Source organism: Anomaloglossus baeobatrachus, chromosome 3 (assembly GCF_048569485.1).
Source record: "Anomaloglossus baeobatrachus isolate aAnoBae1 chromosome 3, aAnoBae1.hap1, whole genome shotgun sequence".
NCBI lineage: Eukaryota > Metazoa > Chordata > Amphibia > Anura > Aromobatidae > Anomaloglossus > Anomaloglossus baeobatrachus.
The window spans coordinates 221,165,248-221,185,060 of NC_134355.1; the positions used below are offsets into that span (position 1 = coordinate 221,165,248).

General features: G+C 44.2%; 1 protein-coding gene across 2 annotated transcripts in view; it reads right to left on the minus strand.

The window, feature by feature from the left end:
* The window catches only part of FH (fumarate hydratase), a 280,161-nt gene that overhangs the window by 133,714 nt on the left and 126,634 nt on the right, over positions 1-19,813 (minus strand). Inside the window, exon 4 of one of the 2 annotated variants that reach the window (XM_075338212.1) lies at positions 18,438-18,614. The exons of the other annotated variant lie outside the window; for it this stretch is intronic. Within the exon in view, the coding sequence (XP_075194327.1) occupies positions 18,438-18,614 (177 nt within the window). The remainder of the gene's footprint in view (positions 1-18,437; positions 18,615-19,813) is intronic. 2 annotated transcript variants of the gene reach the window in all.

A 19,813-nucleotide genomic window follows, 5' to 3' on the forward strand; every position in this document is an offset into this window, starting at 1 on the left:
GACTCTTCAGATTTTGTGTTATACCATGCCTGATGAAGAGACCTGAGTAGTCTCGAAAGCTTGCAATTATTACCATCTTTTCAGTTAGCCATTAAAAGGTATCAACCACTGAGGACTCTCTGTTCTTTTAAACAATTTTTTTTTTCACAGCTCTCTAGGAAGTTCAAAAACTAAAAAAAAAAAAAACAAACTCTAAGTTACTTACCGGTAATGGGGTTTTCCAGACCCACGACAGCGCCACCAGAGATAGGTCCACCCTTCAATTTGGACAGGAAACCCACTAAAATAAAAGGGCGGCACCTCTCAACCTCATCAGTTAGGTTACAGAGCACAGAGAGGAATACCAGAAAGAAATTAAACACCCAGCACCAAAAATGCATACGCCTAATGTGAAAATCACGCGTGAGCAGAAAAAGGGGTGGGAAGCAGTGGCGCTGTCGTGGCTCTGGATAACCCCATTACCGGTAAGTAACTTAGAGTTTTCCCTTCGCCACGACAGCGCCACCTGAGAGGTTAGAAAGAACAGATTTTGGGAGGGACCACCGCCTCCAGAACCCGTCTACCGAAGGTTATGTCAGTGGAGGTGGAAAGATCCAATCGGTAGTGGTAGGTGAAGACCAAGTGGCAGCTTTGCAAATAAGGTCAAGAGGCACGTCTACCCGTTCTGCCCAGGATGCAGAAACAGACCTAGTAGAGTGGGCAGTGATGCCCTGAGGCAGTGGAACACCATGAGCAACATAAGCCTCCTTAATGGCTTCCTTAACCCATCGTGCAATGGAACCCTTGGAAGCCGCACAACCCTTCCGAGGAATCTGAAAACAGATAAAAAGTGACTGACTCTACCGACAAGAAGCAGCGACATCTAAATAGTGAAGCAGAGCCAGTCGAAAATGCAGAGAATGAAAATTCTCCTACCCCGGATTCCATGGAGATGAACAAAACGAGGGAAGAGCAATCTCCTGTGAACGATGGAACAACCCCGCCACCTTAGGAAGAAAAGCCGGGTCAGTGCGCAGAACCACTCTATCATCCTTGACCTGAAGATAAGGAGAAATGACAGAAAAAGCCTGCAAATCACTAATTCGGCGTGCCGAGGTTAGTACAATTAACAGTGCAACTTGGAGTGTGAGGATTTTAACGGAGGAAGAAGTAATCGGCTCAAAGGGGGGGACCTGTAAGAGCATTCAAAACCAGATTAAAGGTCCCAAGCAGGGAAGGACAGACAAAGCTCCGGTGTCTGCCTCTGACAGGATGATATAAAAAACGCCTAACCCATCGATTGCCTGCCAAGTCACAACTGTACAGTGCTCCCAGAGCGGACATGTGTACCTTCAGGGTACTGACCGACAAACTCAATTTCAAATCCCCTTGGAGAAACTCCAGAATCTGTAGGAGCGGAGGAGCGCCCTCTGGAGAACAACCGGTGGAGGAAATAAACTTCCTCCAAACCCTGGCATAGATTCTAGTGGTGGAAGGCTTTCTGCTACGTTGGAGTGTGTTTATCAGGTCTGAGAAAAATCCCTTACGTTCTAATAACTGCCGTTCAAATGCCAGGCAGTCAGATGGAGGGTGGTGACCCTGGGATGTACTAGCGGGCTCTGGGAGAGGAGATCCGGTCTCTCTGGTAACACCCAAGGAGCCGACACCGACAGCCGCCTGAGCCAGTAGAACCATGAGCTATGAGGATTAGCTGGGCCCCATCCTCCCTGATCTTCCGCAAAACAGCTGGAATTAACAATAGAGGAGGAAAGGCGTAAAGGAGTACCGAACTCCATGTGATCTGAAATGCATCCACTACCCAAGGCCCCTCGTGTGGATTCAGAAAGCAAAATACCGGAATCTGGCGGTTGTACCTGGTGGCAAAAAGATCTATGACTGGAGTGCCCCAGAGACGTGTTATGTCGTTGAACACCTCCGGGTGAAGGCACCATTCCCCCTGACGAACCTGGGTGCGACTGAGAAAATCGGCCACCATGTTGTTCACCCGTTTGATGTTAAGAGCCGTGAGGGAAGCTAGGTGCGCTTGTGCGAATAGAAATATCTGATGAGTGTCATCAGGGACAGTGACCGTGTCCCCCCTTGATGATTGATGTAAGACACTGCTGTCCTGTTGTCCGACAGAACACGTACGTGACGGCCCGTCAGGAGAGGAAGTAAGGCCAGAAGAGCCTTCTGTATAGCGTAAAGTTCCCTGAAATTGGAAGATGCCCGGCCCTCTGGAGGACTGCAACCCCCTTGAACAAAGTGGCTCCATAAGTGTGCCCCCCAGCCCCATGCGTTTGCATCCGTGGTTACTACATCGGAGACCTGTATTGCCCATGGAACTCCCCCTTGTAGGTACTGGGAGTGGAGTCACCACTGGAGTGTGCGACGGACCGGGGATGAAAGTGTGATCATGTGATCCAAACATTCGTCTAATCGTGTTTGAGCAATCAAAACATCCCATTGCAAATCCCAGGAATGCAGCTGAGCCCATGGGATGGCTGGAATACAGGACACTAGGGTCCCTAGGAGGGACATGGCCTCTTAGAGGGTCAGGACAGGAGCAGAGATTACTGTCTGCACTTTTGCCTGTAGGGAATTTATTTTGTCCTGGGACAGAAAACATCGCTGAACCGTCCTTCACCGTGGCAGCGCCACAGCACTTCTGGGTCTCCCATCCTGGGACAGGAAACCGAACTGATGCGGTTGAGAGGTGACACCCTTTTATTTTAGTGGTTTTCCTGTCCAAATTGAGGGGCGGACCTGTCTGGTGGCGCTGTCGTGGCGAAGGGAAAAAGTGCTTTTATTTTCCGTACACCTAACAAGACATCAACGTTTCAACCTTAATAAAGAATGTATAGGCAAGGAACAATAACAGAACTTTTAAAAAAATCTTCCTGGAGAGCTGCATTTCCACTTTACTTAGAATGATATATATCAATTTCTCCCAAAATAGTCATGGAAGAGATCGGTCAATCAACTGGAGTGTGACAGAGAGAAGCCGACTTTCTAAACTATGTTTTATCTGAAACACTGGAAAAATCCAAATAAAGACATGACTGGCTAAAGACTCATCATAAAATACCCAAAAAGGGGGGAGACCGAACAAAGATCTATAATAATAATAACAACCTTTATTAAATATAAAATACATAAAAAATCTCATAAGACACCAGCCATAGACTGAAATGAAACACCACCCCTTCGAAAAAGGAAGCGCCGAAACGCGAGCGTCAGGCGAAGGCGTCACAAACCACAGCCTGGTGTCTGGTGTCCTTGTAACATCTAGGTAAATACACTTTACTATTGTTTATACTTAAAGTGCCAGCCCCTTAACAGCGCCAGCACTGATCACTCCTGTGATCAGGTGTTTGTGTGCATTTACATTCAGCTAGTAACCTTATTACTTATGATGAATTAATCTCCGGCTGCACATGACACTACATTATTACCTCCTTTCTTTATGGCGATACAATGGTTTTCCATTGATCACAACTATTGTGTAATGCATTATATTGTTTATTGATAAGCACTTTATTCTATACATATGTATATATAAAATAAAGTAATTCTCAATATAGAATACAGTGTATTATATATTTTTTTATATACATACCTTGGTTTACTATGTATACACCATAAATATTTTGTCATACAGCACAGTTTTATGAAAATATATTTATGATCTCATATATTATTCTGTGTATGAATCTGGCTTTTGTTGTGACGCCTTGTTTCATTCCAGTCTATGGCTGGTGTCTTATGAGATTTTTTATATGTATTTTAGATTTAATAAAGGTTGTTATTATTATAGATCTATGTTCGGTCTCCCCCTTTTTTGGTATTTTGTCTTTCCGAATGATCTGTATGGTCTGGTCGGCCCCCACACATTGGTTATTATTACAAGTACACAATCTATTCATATTATATACGTTTCTATCCTGCTGTGTGGCATGGGCCTATCTTAATCATTATTTGTGATACTAAAGACTCATCATGTAGAGGACAACTATGATCACTGGAAGGGGACCACAACTGAGAATGGAGCACCAAATCCCTGGAACCGGTATGAGTGCAACTCAATCTTGAATGGACCGGCGGTACAAGTGATTGATTTTGCTCCATTTAAAGGCTAGGGCACTGTTGGAATAAGTTGAGTGGTGTAGCGGTCTTTCCACGGCCATCCTATAAACAAGGAATAGAGCAGAAGTTTTCCACATCAGAGCTATGCTTTCGGGATAGTTGGAGGTTCTTATCAAACTGGTTCATAGTAATCAGTAAAGTATTCTGCAGGCAATGTATAGCCTTAAAAGTCAGGATTTCTTTCATAAAACAGTAATACAGCTAAATATTTTTAACTTTGTAAAATATCTGATTAAGAGAAAGTGACATCTTCCTCAACTACATGCAGTTCACATACTTCCTTACCTGGATTGCCAACTATCTGCAAAAAAAAAAAAAAAAAAAAAAGTTCTTTTTCAGCCAACGGTTGGGTCTGGCATGTTTAATAACAACAGAAAATAAATAGGAATAAAATACATCAAGAAAAACATGAAAAGAAAAATTATGCAGAGAATTTGTGCGTGAGAATGTGAAATAATGTGCGACACCGTGTGTGCGAGAGAACAGTGAGTGTGTGAGTAAATTATTATGGGAGCAGAAAGATCATTAATAGGTTGTAATGTCCCCACTACAGTATCATGCTAAAGGGATATTCTCAAGTATGTAAGTTATTGCCTAGCCATAGGATAGGGGATACATTTCCAAAGCCCTCTTACCAAGCAAGCATGAAGAGATGATGTGCATTTAGAAGAGGAAATGGAAAGGGCATTACAGTTGATCAGCTGTTTTGCAGGGGCTTAGGCGGGCTTTGCACGTTGCGACATTGCACGTGCGATGTCGGTGGGGTCAAATCGAAAGTGACGCACATCCGGCGTCGCAGTCGATATCGCAACGTGCAAATCCTTTTTGATACGATGAACGAGCGCAAAAGCGTCGTTATCGTATCATCGCTGCAGCCTCCGACATTTCCATAATGCCGGTGCAGCGACAGGTGCGATGTTGTTCCTCGCTCCTGCGGCAGCACACATCACTGTATGTGAAGCCGCAGGAGCGAGGAACTTCACCTTACCTGCCGCCGGCTGCAATGAGAAGGACGGAGGTGGGCGGGATGTTTACATCCTGCTCATCTCCGCCCCTCCGCTTCAATTGGCCGCCTGCCGTGTGACGTCACTGTGCCGGCCAGAGGGACGTCGCACGGCAGGTATGTGCATGTAAAGCTGCTGTAGCGATAATAATCGCTACGGCAACTTTCACTATATATCGAACGTGCGACGGGGCGGGACTATCGCTGCAGCATCGGTAACACATTGTTACTGATGTCGCAGCGTGCAAAGCCCGCCTTAAAACCACAAAAAAAATGTACAATTGTAGATTGAGGTCTATGTAGCTCAATAGGTGCAGCTCTTTAGGTGTACAGCAGAAATATACGAGAAGTGAACAGAATCTAAGAGCTATGACTTTATTAGCTGGACTTCCCTTTGCACTTTTCCAAACTTCTTGTATCACATGCTCATATTTGCCTTTACAGTCTTTGCTCCACTAATGATAACTTTCCTTCAATATCCACAAATCCCAGCTCTCCAAACAATTCTCTCACCTTCCCTGTAATCTCCCCACCTGACCTCATCTGCTGAAGGGCACCTAAACTCCAGAATCCTCCAACTAAAACACAAAACATACCAGCCACTCTCCTACCATCTCTCTGCTTCCCCTCAATGCTGAAGATATATTTTTCAATCCTGGACCCGCACAGCAAATACCCCCCCATTAATTTTCCCACCTATTAGAAACTACCACTATCTCCCCAACATAAATCCATTGCCTTGACACTCACTCCACTGCACCCTGGAATGTCTGTTCTGTCTGCAATAAACTGCAAGTTATTCATAACCTCTTTACCTCTTGCAATCTTTCTTGGGCCTCACCGTAACATGGCTGACACCCTCAGACACATACTCCCCTTGTCCAGCAAGTAGCGAAACTCCGCAGAAACTTTGCACATCTAGAAATTCACAGACTGACTATTCTACCTCTGTCCTCCATATCTTCACTCTACAACACAAACAGTGCCACGCTCACATAACCTATTGACTCAGTCGCTCCTGTAATACATGGGATTGTGACAAATTAATAGACAACACTGACGCAATAACCTCACTAAAAAGCCTCAGCAAGTGTCTTAAGGTTGCTGAGCGGTGCTGAAAGAAAATGCACTCGCATTCAAAAAAGCTATTTTCACATCCTGGCCGGCCTACACCTCTGCTAAATAGGATTACTTTAAAACCCTTGCATTGTCTGTATCCCATAACCCAAAAAGTTATTCAACACTTAACTCTCTTCTCCGCCCACTACTGCCCCCTCCGAATTTCCTCATTTCTGCAGAAACTTTGCCACAGATTTCAAAGATAAGATCGAAAGATCGACCAAACAAGGCAAGTTTTTTCTGCTCAATCACCACAACCTCTCCATATAAGACACCATTGCCCTTCCCCTATAAACTTCCTCCCCACCATGACTGAAGGAGAACTTAATCATCTCCCCCAATCACACCTCACCACTTGTGCGTTTGACCCCATCCCATCTCACCTCCTCCTCAACCTCACCATCACACCTATCCTAGCCTTAACCCATCTTTCCTACTTATCATTACCTGTGGTATCTTCCCTTCTGCATTTAAACTTGCCACAATCATATCTATTCTGAAAAAGCCTCCCTTGACCCAACCTCTATTATCACCTATTGCCTCATATCACTTCTCCCGTTCGCGTCCGAACTACTCGAATAGAACATCTTACCACCTCTCTCATCTCACTCTTCGACAACCTACAATCTGACTTCTGTCCCCACTATTCCACCAAAAATGACCTGAACAAAATTACTAAATGACTTACTGCCAAAGGTAACAGACAATTCTCTATACTGCTCCTTGTAGGCCTGTCCTCTGCCTTCGATCACCTCCTCCTACTACAGATCCTCTCTTTTCTTGTCCTCTCATGGATGTCCTCATACCATTCCAACTGCACCTAGTATCCCCCACTCTACCTCCTCATCCTGCTCTCGCTCTTTGTGTCCCTCAAGGCTCTGTCCTGGAAGCCTTATTCTTCTTAATCAATACCTTTGATCTGGAAACAACTCAAAGTCCCAAGGCTTCCAGTATCATCTATATGCATTAACCCTTAAATCTACCCTCTCTAGCACAGGCACCACCTCCCTGCTGTCCAGAATCCCTGAGTCTATCAGCCATATCATCCTTCTCCTCTCGCTTCCGAAAGCTCAATGTGGACAAACCTTAACTCCTCATCTTTCCCCATCTCACTTAACTTCGATACCTGATCTATCTACAGTTAGGTTCAGAAATATTTGGACAGTGACACAATTTTCGCGAGTTGGGCTCTGCATGCCACCACATTGGATTTGAAATGAAATCTCGACAACAGAATTCAAGTGCAGATTGTAACGTTTAATTTGAAGGTTTGAACAAAAATATCTGATAGAAATTGTAGGAATTGTACACATTTCTTTACAAACACTCCACATTTTAGGAGGTCAAAAGTAATTGGACAAATAAACCAAACCCAAACAAAATATTATTTTCAATATTTTGTTGCGAATCCTTTGGAGGCAATCACTGCCTTAAGTCTGGAACCCATGGACATCACCAAACGCTGGGTTTTAATGCTTTGCCAGGCCTTTACAGCCGCAGCCTTTAGGTCTTGCTTGTTTGTGGGTCTTTCCGTCTTAAGTCTGGATTTGAGCAAGTGAAATGCATGCTCAATTGGGTTAAGATCTGGTGATTGACTTGGCCATTGCAGAAGGTTCCACTTTTTTGCACTCATGAACTCCTGGGTAGCTTTGGCTGTATGCTTGGGGTCATTGTCCATCTGTACTATGAAGCGCCGTCCGATCAACTTTGCGGCATTTGGTTGAATCTGGGCTGAAAGTATATCCCGGTACACTTCAGAATTCATCCGGCTACTCTTGTCTGCTGTTATGTCATCAATAAACACAAGTGACCCAGTGCCATTGAAAGCCATGCATGCACATGACATCACGTTGCCTCCACCATGTTTTACAGAGGATGTGGTGTGCCTTGGATCATGTGCCGTTCCCTTTCTTCTCCAAACTTTTTTCTTCCCATCATTCTGGTACAGGTTGATCTTTGTCTCATCTGTCCATAGAATACTTTTCCAGAACTGAGCTGGCTTCATGAGGTGTTTTTCAGCAAATTTAACTCTGGCCTGTCTATTTTTGGAATTGATGAATGGTTTGCATCTAGATGTGAACCCTTTGTATTTACTTTCATGGAGTCTTCTCTTTACTGTTGACTTAGAGACAGATACACCTACTTCACTGAGAGTGTTCTGGACTTCAGTTGATGTTGTGAACGGGTTCTTCTTCACCAAAGAAAGTATGCGGCGATCATCCACCACTGTTGTCATCCGTGGACGCCCAGGCCTTTTTGAGTTCCCAAGCTCACCAGTCAATTCCTTTTTTCTCAGAATGTACCCGACTGTTGATTTTGCTACTCCAAGCATGTCTGCTATCTCTCTGATGGATTTTTTCTTTTCTTTCAGCCTCAGGATGTTCTGCTTCACCTCAATTGAGAGTTCCTTAGACCGCATGTTGTCTGGTCACAGCAACAGCTTCCAAATGCAAAACCACACACCTGTAATCAACCCCAGACCTTTTAACTACTTCATTGATTACAGGTTAACGAGGGAGACGCCTTCAGAGTTAATTGCAGCCCTTAGAGAACCTTGTTCAATTACTTTTGGTCCCTTGAAAAAGAGGAGGCTATGCATTACAGAGCTATGATTCCTAAACCCTAAAGTTGCTAGGAGGTTGCTGGTGAGATGTCACACTGCGACGCTCCAGCGATCCCACCAGCAACCTGACACTGAGCGCTGGCTCCCTGCTCTCCTAGTTACAGCACACATCGGGTTAATTACCCGATGTGTGCTGCAGCTAAATGTGCACAGAGCAGGAGCCGGCACTGACAGTGAGAGCGGCGGAGGCTGGTAACAAAGGTAAATATCGGGTAACCAAGGACAGGGCTTCTTGGTTACCCGATGTTTACATTGGTTACCAGCCTCCGCAGAAGCCGGCTCCTGCTGCCTGCACATTTAGTTGTTGCTGTCTCGCTGTCACACACAGCAATGTGTGCTTCACAGCGGGACAGCAACAACTAAAAAATGGCCCAGGACATTCAGCAACAACCAATGACCTCACAGCAGGGGCCAGGTTGTTGCTGGATGTCACACACAGCAACATCGCTAGCAACGTCACAAAAGTTGTTCGTTAGCAGCGATGTTGCTAGCGATGTTGCTTAGTGTGACGGGGCCTTTATACTCTCGCCACCTCTCCAGTCCATCCTCAACTCTGCTGCCTACTAATCCACCTCTCTCCTGGCTACTTTCCTCTGCCAATCCCTTCATTGTCTCCAAATTCCCCAGTGTATCCAATTAAAACTATTGATTGCTCTCCGTGAGAAAAACAAAATTAAAATTTTGTGGTTGTGATACCTTTTAATGGCTAATGAAAATAAAATATGATGATGTTACAAAGCAAGCTTTCGAGACATCCCAGGTCATCATCAGGCATGGTATAACAAAATATCTGAAGAAACACCAATATATACACAAACAGGGCAGAGGGATGGCATAATAAAAGGACAATAAAAATAAACAAACGCTGAGCTTAGAAAGGGAATCCTTAATTAGCTTTGATTAGTGGTGTGAGTGTTATTGTCCCAATATCCATGTAGGATCAGAGGCCTGGTGCCCTCAGTCTCTGGAGCAGACTCCTCAGATTATGTAGTGTGTCAAATCCTCCTGACAGGCTGAATCCTATGTGAACAAAGTTAAACATTGTGATGAATTTGTATTCCCAGATTCCCCTGCGATGGCTTTGTGATCTGAAGTTGCCTTTTAATATGACAATTTTCATGTGGTTTATGTTGTGTCCTGAAGCACAGAAATGTTTGTTCACAGGTAAATGGGTTTTTGTCTGTAATTGTGTGGCGGTGAGGTCTCATAATGTTGAGGTGAACTCTTAACCAGAGATCACTAGTTGCCTACTGCCTGGCCGAACTGGTATATACCAAGTGCATGCATAAAAGAATTCACACCACAGTCGGATATGAAATCTCTTCTTGGTCACAGTAAAGATGGCACCGAACAGACTGAGGAGAAGCATGCATCCTCTTGATATAGGCTAGGGGCATACACAAGTTCAGATATGCACATTTAGTGGGACAGTTCATGAGCTAGCCAATGGGGAGATCCGTGTTGCTGTTGATGGGCGGGTCTGGCTTCAGTGGTTGAAACCATGGTGAGTGGAGGGATGTCATGGTGGATCCATGCTGATGGTTTGGTCTGTGATGTAATCTGATCTGTGGGTTGGTCTTCTAGCTTGACCAGGGGTCTTCTCTTATAAGGTATCTTCTTTCATCTGGACATTCCTTGCATTCCAAGCAAGGTGTGGAGAACAGGAAATGGCAGCCATCTTTATATCTGTGTCATGTATATGATCTGAAACCTGAATTATGTAAGGCAAATCGACATATTTCCCACAATCCCTTGTCAAGAAGTTAATTAAGTATTTCATCTTATGGCTCTCCTCAACAATTCTAGCTCTCAGTCTCTGTCCTGTTTCTCCAACATAGAGACCCCCCCAATAGGACATATAGTGCACAGGATTAAGTACCCCACATTGGAGGAGGAACATGTGAATGTCCTAGGAATCTTATAGCCCTTCTGTGTGTTAGGGATCTGTATCCGGTCTTTGGTCTCTACATGAGAGCAGGTTTTGCAGCTCTTTATATTGCAAGGATAAGTTCCTCTTAGTGTGTCTGAGGGCATTGAGCTTCGGATCATGATGCGCCTTAAATTAGGTTTCCTGTAGCACAGCAATGGAAGATCTTTGAATATTGTTTTTAACCGGTTATCCTTGGGTAGAATGTGGTGAAGTTTCTTGGCCGTTTTTCTCAGTACCTCAAGCTGTGGGTTGTAGGTCACCACCAGAGGTACTCAACTATTTTCCTCTTTTTGTTTGTATTGAAGCAGTTCACTTCTAGGGGTCCTAGTGGCTATAATGATCTGATCATCAATGGAGGTAGGGTGGTAGCCTTGGTTTAAAAATGTCTTTTTAAGATGGGTTAAGTGTTCATCAATGTCTGCTGGGCTAGAACCGATATGAATATATCTGAGGGCCTCGCTGTAGACAATGGACTTTATTATTATTATTATTATTTATTATAGCGCCATTTATTCCATGGCGCTTTACAAGTGAAAGAGGGTATACGTAGAACAATCATTAACAGTACAGAACAGACTGGTATAGGAGGAGAGAGGACCCTGCCCACGAGGGCTCTCAGTCTACAAGGAATGGGTGATGGTACAATAGGTGAGGACAGAGCTGGTTGCGCAGTGGTGTACTGGACTGAGGGCTATTGGAGGTTGTAGGCTTGTTGGAAGAGGTGGGTCTTGAGGTTCCTCTTGAAGCTTTCCACGGTAGGGGAGAGCCTGATATGCTGAGGTAGAGCGTTCCAGAGTATGGGGGAGGCATGGGAGAAATCTTGTACGCGATTGTGGGAAGAGGAGATGAGAGGAGTAGAGAAGGAGATCTTGTGAGGATCTGAGGTTGCGTGCAGGTAGGTATCGGGAGACTAGGTCACAGATGTAAGGAGGAGACAGTTTGTGGATGGCTTTATACGTGATGGTTAATGTTTTGAACTGGAGTTGTTGGGCGATGGGAAGCCAGTGAAGGGATTGGCAGAGTGGCGAGGCTGGGGAATAGCGAGGGGAACGGTGGATAAAGCGGGCCGCAGAGTTTAGGATGGATTGGAGGGGTGCAAGAGTGTTTGTTAGAAGGGAGGCCAGAGAGCAGGAGGTTGCAGTAGTCGAGGCGGGAGATGATCAGGGAATGCACGGATCCGGGAGATATTTTTGAGTTGTAGTTTGCATGAGGTGAAGAGGGCTTGGATGTGTGGCTTGAAGGATAGAGCAGAGTCGAGGGTTCCTCCAAGGCAATGAGCTTGTGGGACTGGGAAGAGTAAGCAACCATTAAGTTTGATGGAAAGGCTTGTTGGAGGAGATGAGTGAGGAGGAGGAAAGACAATGAACTCTGGTTTTGTCCATGTTAAGCTTTAGGAATTGCGGAGAGAAGAAGGATGAAATAGCAGACAGACATTGTGGAATTTTGGTTAGTAGAGAAGTAATGTCAGGTCCAGAGAGGTAGATCTGTGTGTCTTCGGCATAGAGATGATACTGAAAGCCGTGGGACTCTATGAGCTGTCCCAGGCCGAAGGTGTAGATGGAGAACAGCAGGGGTTCAAGAACTGAGCCTTGGGGGACACTGACAGATAGGGGGCGAGATGAGGAAGTGGTGTGAGAATGGGAGACACTGAAAGTTCGATCAGTTAGGTATGAGGAGATCCAAAATAGGGCCAAGTCTGTGATGCCCAGAGATGAGAGAATCTGTAGTAAGAGGGAATCGTCTACTGTGTCGAAGGCAGAGGACCCCCATCCTGCTCATAATATACCCCCATCCTGCTATATGCTCTCATCCTGCTATATACCCCCATCCATCCTGCTATATACCCCATCCATCCTGCTATATACCCGCATCCTGCTATATGCCCTCATGCTGCTATACGCCCCCATCCTGCTATACGGCCCGCATCCTGTGGCACATAAAAAAAACAAATGGAATGCTTTTTGAAGTGTGTTTTGGGTCATTGTCCTGCTAGAAGACCCAGCTTTCTCACACTGGGCCCTACATTATGCTGCAAAATTTGTTGGTAGTCTTCAGACTTCATAATGCCATGCACACAGTCAAGCAGTCCAGTGCCAGAGGCAGCAAAGCAACCTCAAAACATCAGGGAACCTCCGACATGTTTGACTGTAGAGACCGTGTTCTTTTCTTTGAATGCCTCTATTTATTCCTGTAAACTTTATGTTGATGGCTTTTCCCAAAAAGCTCTACTTTTGTCTCATCTGACCAGAGAACATTCTTATACCGTGAAACATAACCCTTAAAAAACCTTTATTTGATTTAGATTAAAATTGGATATCCCACATATAAACAATTCACACACAAAAATACATAAAAGCTACACAAGGAAAAAAGTGCTACAGTGCAGAGCGGGAATGGTCAAATGCCCTCACACCTATCCCTACCTTGCCGCGGAGGTTGGCACCCTAATAGGACGTAATGGCACCCCCGCTCAACGTCGGCTTGCCCTCCTCTCCCTGCACTAGATTCAAGTGCTGCTAGTCTGGGAGTATAGGAGTGCACAAACAATAATCACTGCACTGCAGACATAGTCAAAAAAATGTCAAAACATTGTCAGGGGTATGACCTATTGACAATTTTGACAAACATTAAACAGTGGTGTGACCCTACATAGAACAAGCTCATGTGGCATCCACTCTTAATGATAGAATGAATGCCTTTAGTCCTAGTTAATACATTAGACAAAAATCATGGGTCATAAAGTGCAATTGTGCTGTATAATCACAGAACGCCTTAAAGTGCTATGCATACTAATTTGTAAACCTATCACTCAATTCATATAGCAGCAAATAATTTATAAAGATATTTTAAAGTGCTGTGCATGCAGTATCAATTAATTGCTCAAACACTCTGTCGTGCCAAAGCACCACTTCATCTGAGACAGATCTTTAACTTTGACACGAATACAGTTTTAGTAGGCTCCTATACAGCATGTGTACACATACAAATACCCTGCAGAAGCGGTGATTTGAACCGGAGCAGAACGGCAGATTGTGTCCTCTGTACCCCATTGCGGGAGCCCCTGAAGAACCCCGGTGGGATTCTGAACTGGGGAGAAACGCGTCGGGCAAGTGGTTCCGGAGCCAAGTGTTCTTGGCCATCAGCAATTCAGCTGAAGTGTGATTGATTGGTGATCTAAATCTGCACTAAAGCCAAGTATCCCCTTAGCCAGTGGAAATACTATGTTGATTATATTATGGTTACTTTTCCTGCTGTGAATTGGCTTAGGGTACCGTCACACTTTAGCGATGCAGCAGCGATCCCACCAGCGATCTGACCTGGTCAGGATCGCTGCTGCATCGCTACATGGTCGCTGGTGAGCTGTCAAACAGGCAGATCTCACCAGCGACCAGTGACCAGCCCCCAGCCAGCAGCGATGTGGAAGCGACGCTGCGCTTGCACGGAGCCGGCGTCTTGAAGCTGCGGACACTGGTAACTAAAGGTAAACATCGGGTATGGTTACCCGATGTTTACCTTAGTTACCAGTGCACACCGCTTAGCGCTGGCTCCCTGCACTCGTAGCCACAGCACACATCGGGGTAATAAGCAAACCTTTGCTTATTTAGCCGATTTGTCCTGCCGGCTCGTGTGCAGGGAGCAGGAGCCGGCACTGGCAGCGTGAGAGCTGCAGATGCTGGTAACGAAGGTAAATATCGGGTAATCACCTTGGTTACCCGATGTTTACCTTGGTTACAGCTTACCGCAGGCTGTCAGACGCCGGCTCCTGCTCCCTGCACATTCAGGATTGTTGCTCTCTCGCTGTCACACACAGCGATGTGTGCTTATCAGCGGGAGAGCAACAATAAAAAAACGAACCAGGGCTGTGTGTAACGAGCAGCGATCTCACAGCAGGGGCCAGATCGCTGCTCAGTGTCACACACAGCGAGATCGCTAATGAGGTCACTGCTGCATCACAAAAACCATGACTCAGCAGCGATCTCAGCAGCGATCTTGCTGTGTGTGAAGCACCCCTTACAGTGGGGTACATTTGATTACTCCAGATCTCTATCAATGCAGGGTATTTGTATGTGTACACATGCTGTATAGGAGCCTACTAAAACTGTATTCGTGTCACAGTTAAAGATCTGTCTCAGATGAAGTGGTGCTTTGGCACGACAGAGTGTTTGAGCAATTAATTGATACTGCATGCACAGCACTTTAAAATATCTTTATAAATTATTTGCTGCTATATGAATTGAGTGATAGGTTTACAAATTAGTATACATAGCACTTTAAGGCGTTCTGTGATTACACAGCACAATTGCACTTTATGACCCATGATTTTTGTCTACTGTATTAACTAGGACTAAAGGCATTCATTCTATCATTAAGAGTGGATGCCACATGAGCTTGTTCTATGTAGGGTCACACCACTGTTTAATGTTTGTCAAAATTGTCAATAGGTCATACCCCTGACAATGTTTTGACATTTTTTGACTATGTCTGCAGTGCAGTGATTATTGTTTGTGCACTCCTATACTCCCAGACTAGCAGCACTTGAATCTAGTGCAGGGAGAGGAGGGCAAGCCGACGTTTAGCGGGGGCGCCATTACGTCCTATTAGGGTGCCAACCTCCGCGGCAAGGTAGGGATAGGTCTGAGGGCATTTGATCATTCCCGCTCTGCACTGTAGCACTTTTTTCATTGTGTATCTTTTATGTATTTTTGTGTGTGAATTGTTTATATGTGGGATATCCAATTTTAATCTAAATCAAATAAAGGTTTTTTAAGGATTGTTTTTCACGGTATATCTGTTCAATTATCCCTTAATGATAAATTTTACACGGTTTTCTCAGAGAACATTCTTCCAAAACATTTTAGGCTTTCCCAGGTAAGTTTTGGCAAACTCCAGCCTGGCTTTTTTTATGTCTCGAGGTAAGAAGTGGGGTCTTCCTGGGTATCCTACCATACAGTCCCTTTTCATTCAGACGCCGACGGATAGTACGGGTTGACACTGTTGTACCCTCGGACTGCAGGGCAGCTTGAACTTGTTTGGATGTTAGTCGAGGTTCTTTATCCACCATCCACACAATCTTGAGTTGAAATCTCTCGTCAATTTTTCTTTTCCTTCCACATCTAGGGAGGTTAGCCACAGTGCCATGGGCTTTAAACTTATTGATGACACTGCGCACCGTAGACACAGGAACTTTCAGGTCTCTGGAGATGGACTTGTAGCCTTGAGATTGCTCATGCTTCCTCACAATTTAGATTCTCAAGTCCTCAGACAGTTCTTTGGTCTTCTTTCTTTTCTCCATGCTCAATGTGGTACACACAAGGACACAGCACAGAGGTTGAGTAAACTTTAATCCATGTCAACTGGCTGCAAGTGTGATTTACTTATTGCCAACACCTGTTAGGTGCCACAGGTAAGTTACAGATGCTGTTAATTACATAAATTAGAGAAGCATCACATGATTTTTTTTTAACAATGCCAAAACTTTTGTCCACCCCATTTTTTATGTTTGGTGTGGAATTATATCCAATTTGGCTTTATGACAATTTTTTTTTTTTCATTGAAGACAGATTAAATGAAGATAATAATACCAAAGAATTTGTGATTGCAATCATTTTCAAGAAGAATCTGAGTATTATCTGACAGAATTGCAGGGGAGCCAATACTTTTGGCCAGCACTTTAATTAAGGATTCCCTTTCTAAGCTCAGTGTTTGTTTCTTTAAATGTCCTTTTATTATGCCATCCCTCTGCCCTGTTTGTGTATATATTGGTGTTTCTTCAGATATTTTGTCACACCATGCCTGATGAAGAGACCCGAGATGTTTCGAAAGCTTGCTTTCTAACATCATTATATTTTATTTTATTTTATCTTAGTTAACCATTAAAAGGTATCACAACCACGAAATTTTAATTTTGTTTCTCTCACAAGGTACCAAAACCTTTTTCTTTCAATTAAAACTACTAACCTACAAAGCCCTCCATAATTAGTTTCCTCTGTAAATCTCTAAACTAATATCTCGATATACCCCAACACGCAATCTCCGGTCCTCCCAAGACCTCCATCTCTACCCCACATTAATCCGTTCCTCATCCAACTGCCTCCAAGACTTCTCCTGAGTAGCTTCCATCGTCTGAAATTCTGTGCCCCAACACATCAGATTATCTGCTACAATCGTAAGCTTTAAATGTAATTTGAAAACCTCTCTCTTCAAAAAAGTTTAGAGCCTGCAATGACCCTACTGTCACCTCACCACCAAAGCTGCCGTAACCTCCCCAACCTACTGTCTCCTCCCCATTATTCTGTAGAAAGAATGTAAGCTTGCATGGGCAGGGACCTCTCCCCACTGTACCAGTCTTTCTTATGTAATGGAAATCATTATTTTGTATTTAATCCTCTCATGTATAGCACCATGGAACCAATGGTGCTCTATAAATAAATACTAGTAATAATCAGCCTCTAATAATAGCTCTGATCCCTGCTGTTAGCTTTATAAATGTTGCTGTCAACCATGGATAAATAATTGTGTCAATGACCAGCATTTAATCATTGCAATCCAAAACTGGCATCTTTTCCCAATTCCCATCAGCCCCCACCTCCCACAACATGATCAAAGGATGCCATATGGGATGCCATTGCACATGGAGAACTTAGAACAGAGATCTCAAACACACGGCCTGAAGGCCGCATGCGACCCCTTGGGCTTCTTCTTGTGGCCCATGGACCATGACGATCGGTGGGGGGGAGGGGGGGGTCGCAGTAGTCAGCGCTTTATATGATTTGCCATTGGTTTGAGGCTGCAAAGAGCTATGCGTGGCACCAGCAGTTCATTCAAATGAAATAATGCGTTGACTACTGCGGGTATCGTCCGTGATCGCCATGGGGTCCACAACTAGAAGCACGGAGGACTGAACGGAGGACAGCTGAGAAGAATCTTTTTGTTTTTCTTTTATGTGTATATGAAGAACGGCATATAAGGGGAAATTACTACAGGATGGGACATGACTACAAGGAGACCAGGATGGGCACAATACTACAGGATGGGCACATTACTACAAGGAGACCAGGATGGGCAAAATAATACAGGAGGGGGACAAGGATGGTAACTTTCTTACAGGGAACAAGGATTGACACATTACAACAAGAAGGGGACCAGGATAATGCACATTAATACATGAAGGGAACCAAGATAAGGCACATTACTACAGGATGATGACAAGGATGGGGCACATTACTACAAGAAGGGGACCAGGATAAGGCAAATTACTACAAGAAGAGGACCAGGATAGGGCACATTACTACAAGAAGGGGACCAGGATAGGGCACATTACTACATGATGGGATCCTATGGTGTATATAAAAAATTATATGGTATTACTAAAAATGTCACTTTGTCCTGCAAAAAATGCGGCCCACCCCTAAAAATATATTTTTTTTTTCTATGTGCGGTCCATATACCCAGCAGAGTTTGAGACTCTTAGCTTATACTGTCCTATTGCTGCCACGTAAAGGCTTTCTAGGAGGCCATGATTAGAATTACATACTCCAGTACAAGCTAAAAAAAAAAAGCTTCAAAGTCTCGTAGAGGGTGAAGGAAAAAAAAAAAAGTACTTTTTTTCCTTTTTAAAAACCCTACCAAGTACATACCTGGCTTTTGTTCACGTGGTCGTTAGGGTGTACAGGATTTTTGCTTCCAAGCTTTCCACCCATCATCTCAATGGCTCGGTTACTTATTACTTCATTTATATTCATGTTGGTCTGCGTTCCAGAGCCAGTTTGCCAAACAGCTAGTGGAAAGTGATCATCTAGCTTACCAGCAGAAACCTCAAGAGGAGAAAAAAAAATAATAATAATAATCTGGAAAGTTACAAAAAGTCCACCAAATATTTTTTCCCCCTCAATATAGTTTAAAGTGAACCTGTCAGGTCCAATATAGTTCAAAAGGATAAGGCACTTCTACCGAATTTCTAGTTACCAGGGTGCTCAGGTAGGTTTCCAGACCATATACAGTAGTAATATATACAAGGCACTCCTGAATTCAGTAAAATGATGATTTTTTTATTATTTCATACTCAGTATAGTCAAGTCAGACGTTGCGGCCCAAACATGGCCTTCATCAGTAACTAGCACCTGAGATGAAGGCAGTATTTGGAATGCTAGCAGATATGTGACTGGGATCTGCAGCCTGTTATTTCTGCCATGGGCAGTTGTAGTAATGCTATTGAGAGTCTCTGTGGTTTGCAGCCTGTCATTAGAAGTATCCACTGCTGTGTGGTCCAATATACACCCAGAACCACGAGCAGTCCTGGGTGCATATTGATAATTCATACCTAACTGTCCCTGTATACACTAGCACAGATAAAGAGATCTTTAGAAAAAGTATTTCTAACTATCCTTTATGATATGCTGGGGCCAGAGACTAGTCACAAGGGCATGCGTTCCCTTAGCTAGTCTGCCTCCTTAGCATGTTAGCATACACCTTTGGGCGTGCTAACATGCTAATGAATGTGCCGCGCTAAAGGCATGGTCACTCTTACCTCTGCCACCACCACTGGCTTTCAGCTCAATGCGCACAGTCAGAACGTCCCAGGACTTTCGGTCATGCACACTACACCAGTTTAAAGCCGGGACGCGTACACCCGGCATCATAGTATACACGAGTGGAAATCCAGGACTTCTGATCATGCGTACTGAGCAGAAATCCAGCATCGGGCATGGTGTCAGCAGAGAGCGGTAAAGTCGACCATGCCTTTGGGCGTACTTACATGCTAACGGGTCCGATTAGCCAAGGGAAGTAATGCCCTTGCGAGTAGTCGCAGACCTCATTAGCATATTAGAAAGAATCTTTAGAAATACTTTTTCTAAAGATCCCTATGTATGCTACTAGATACTGGGATGATTAGGCGGGGATTAGCAATATGCACCCAGAACTGCTCGTGGTTCTGGTTGCATATAGCACCTGACAAGTTCCCTGTGAATTTAAAAATAAATAAATAAAAACATACATTGTGAAATTCATAACT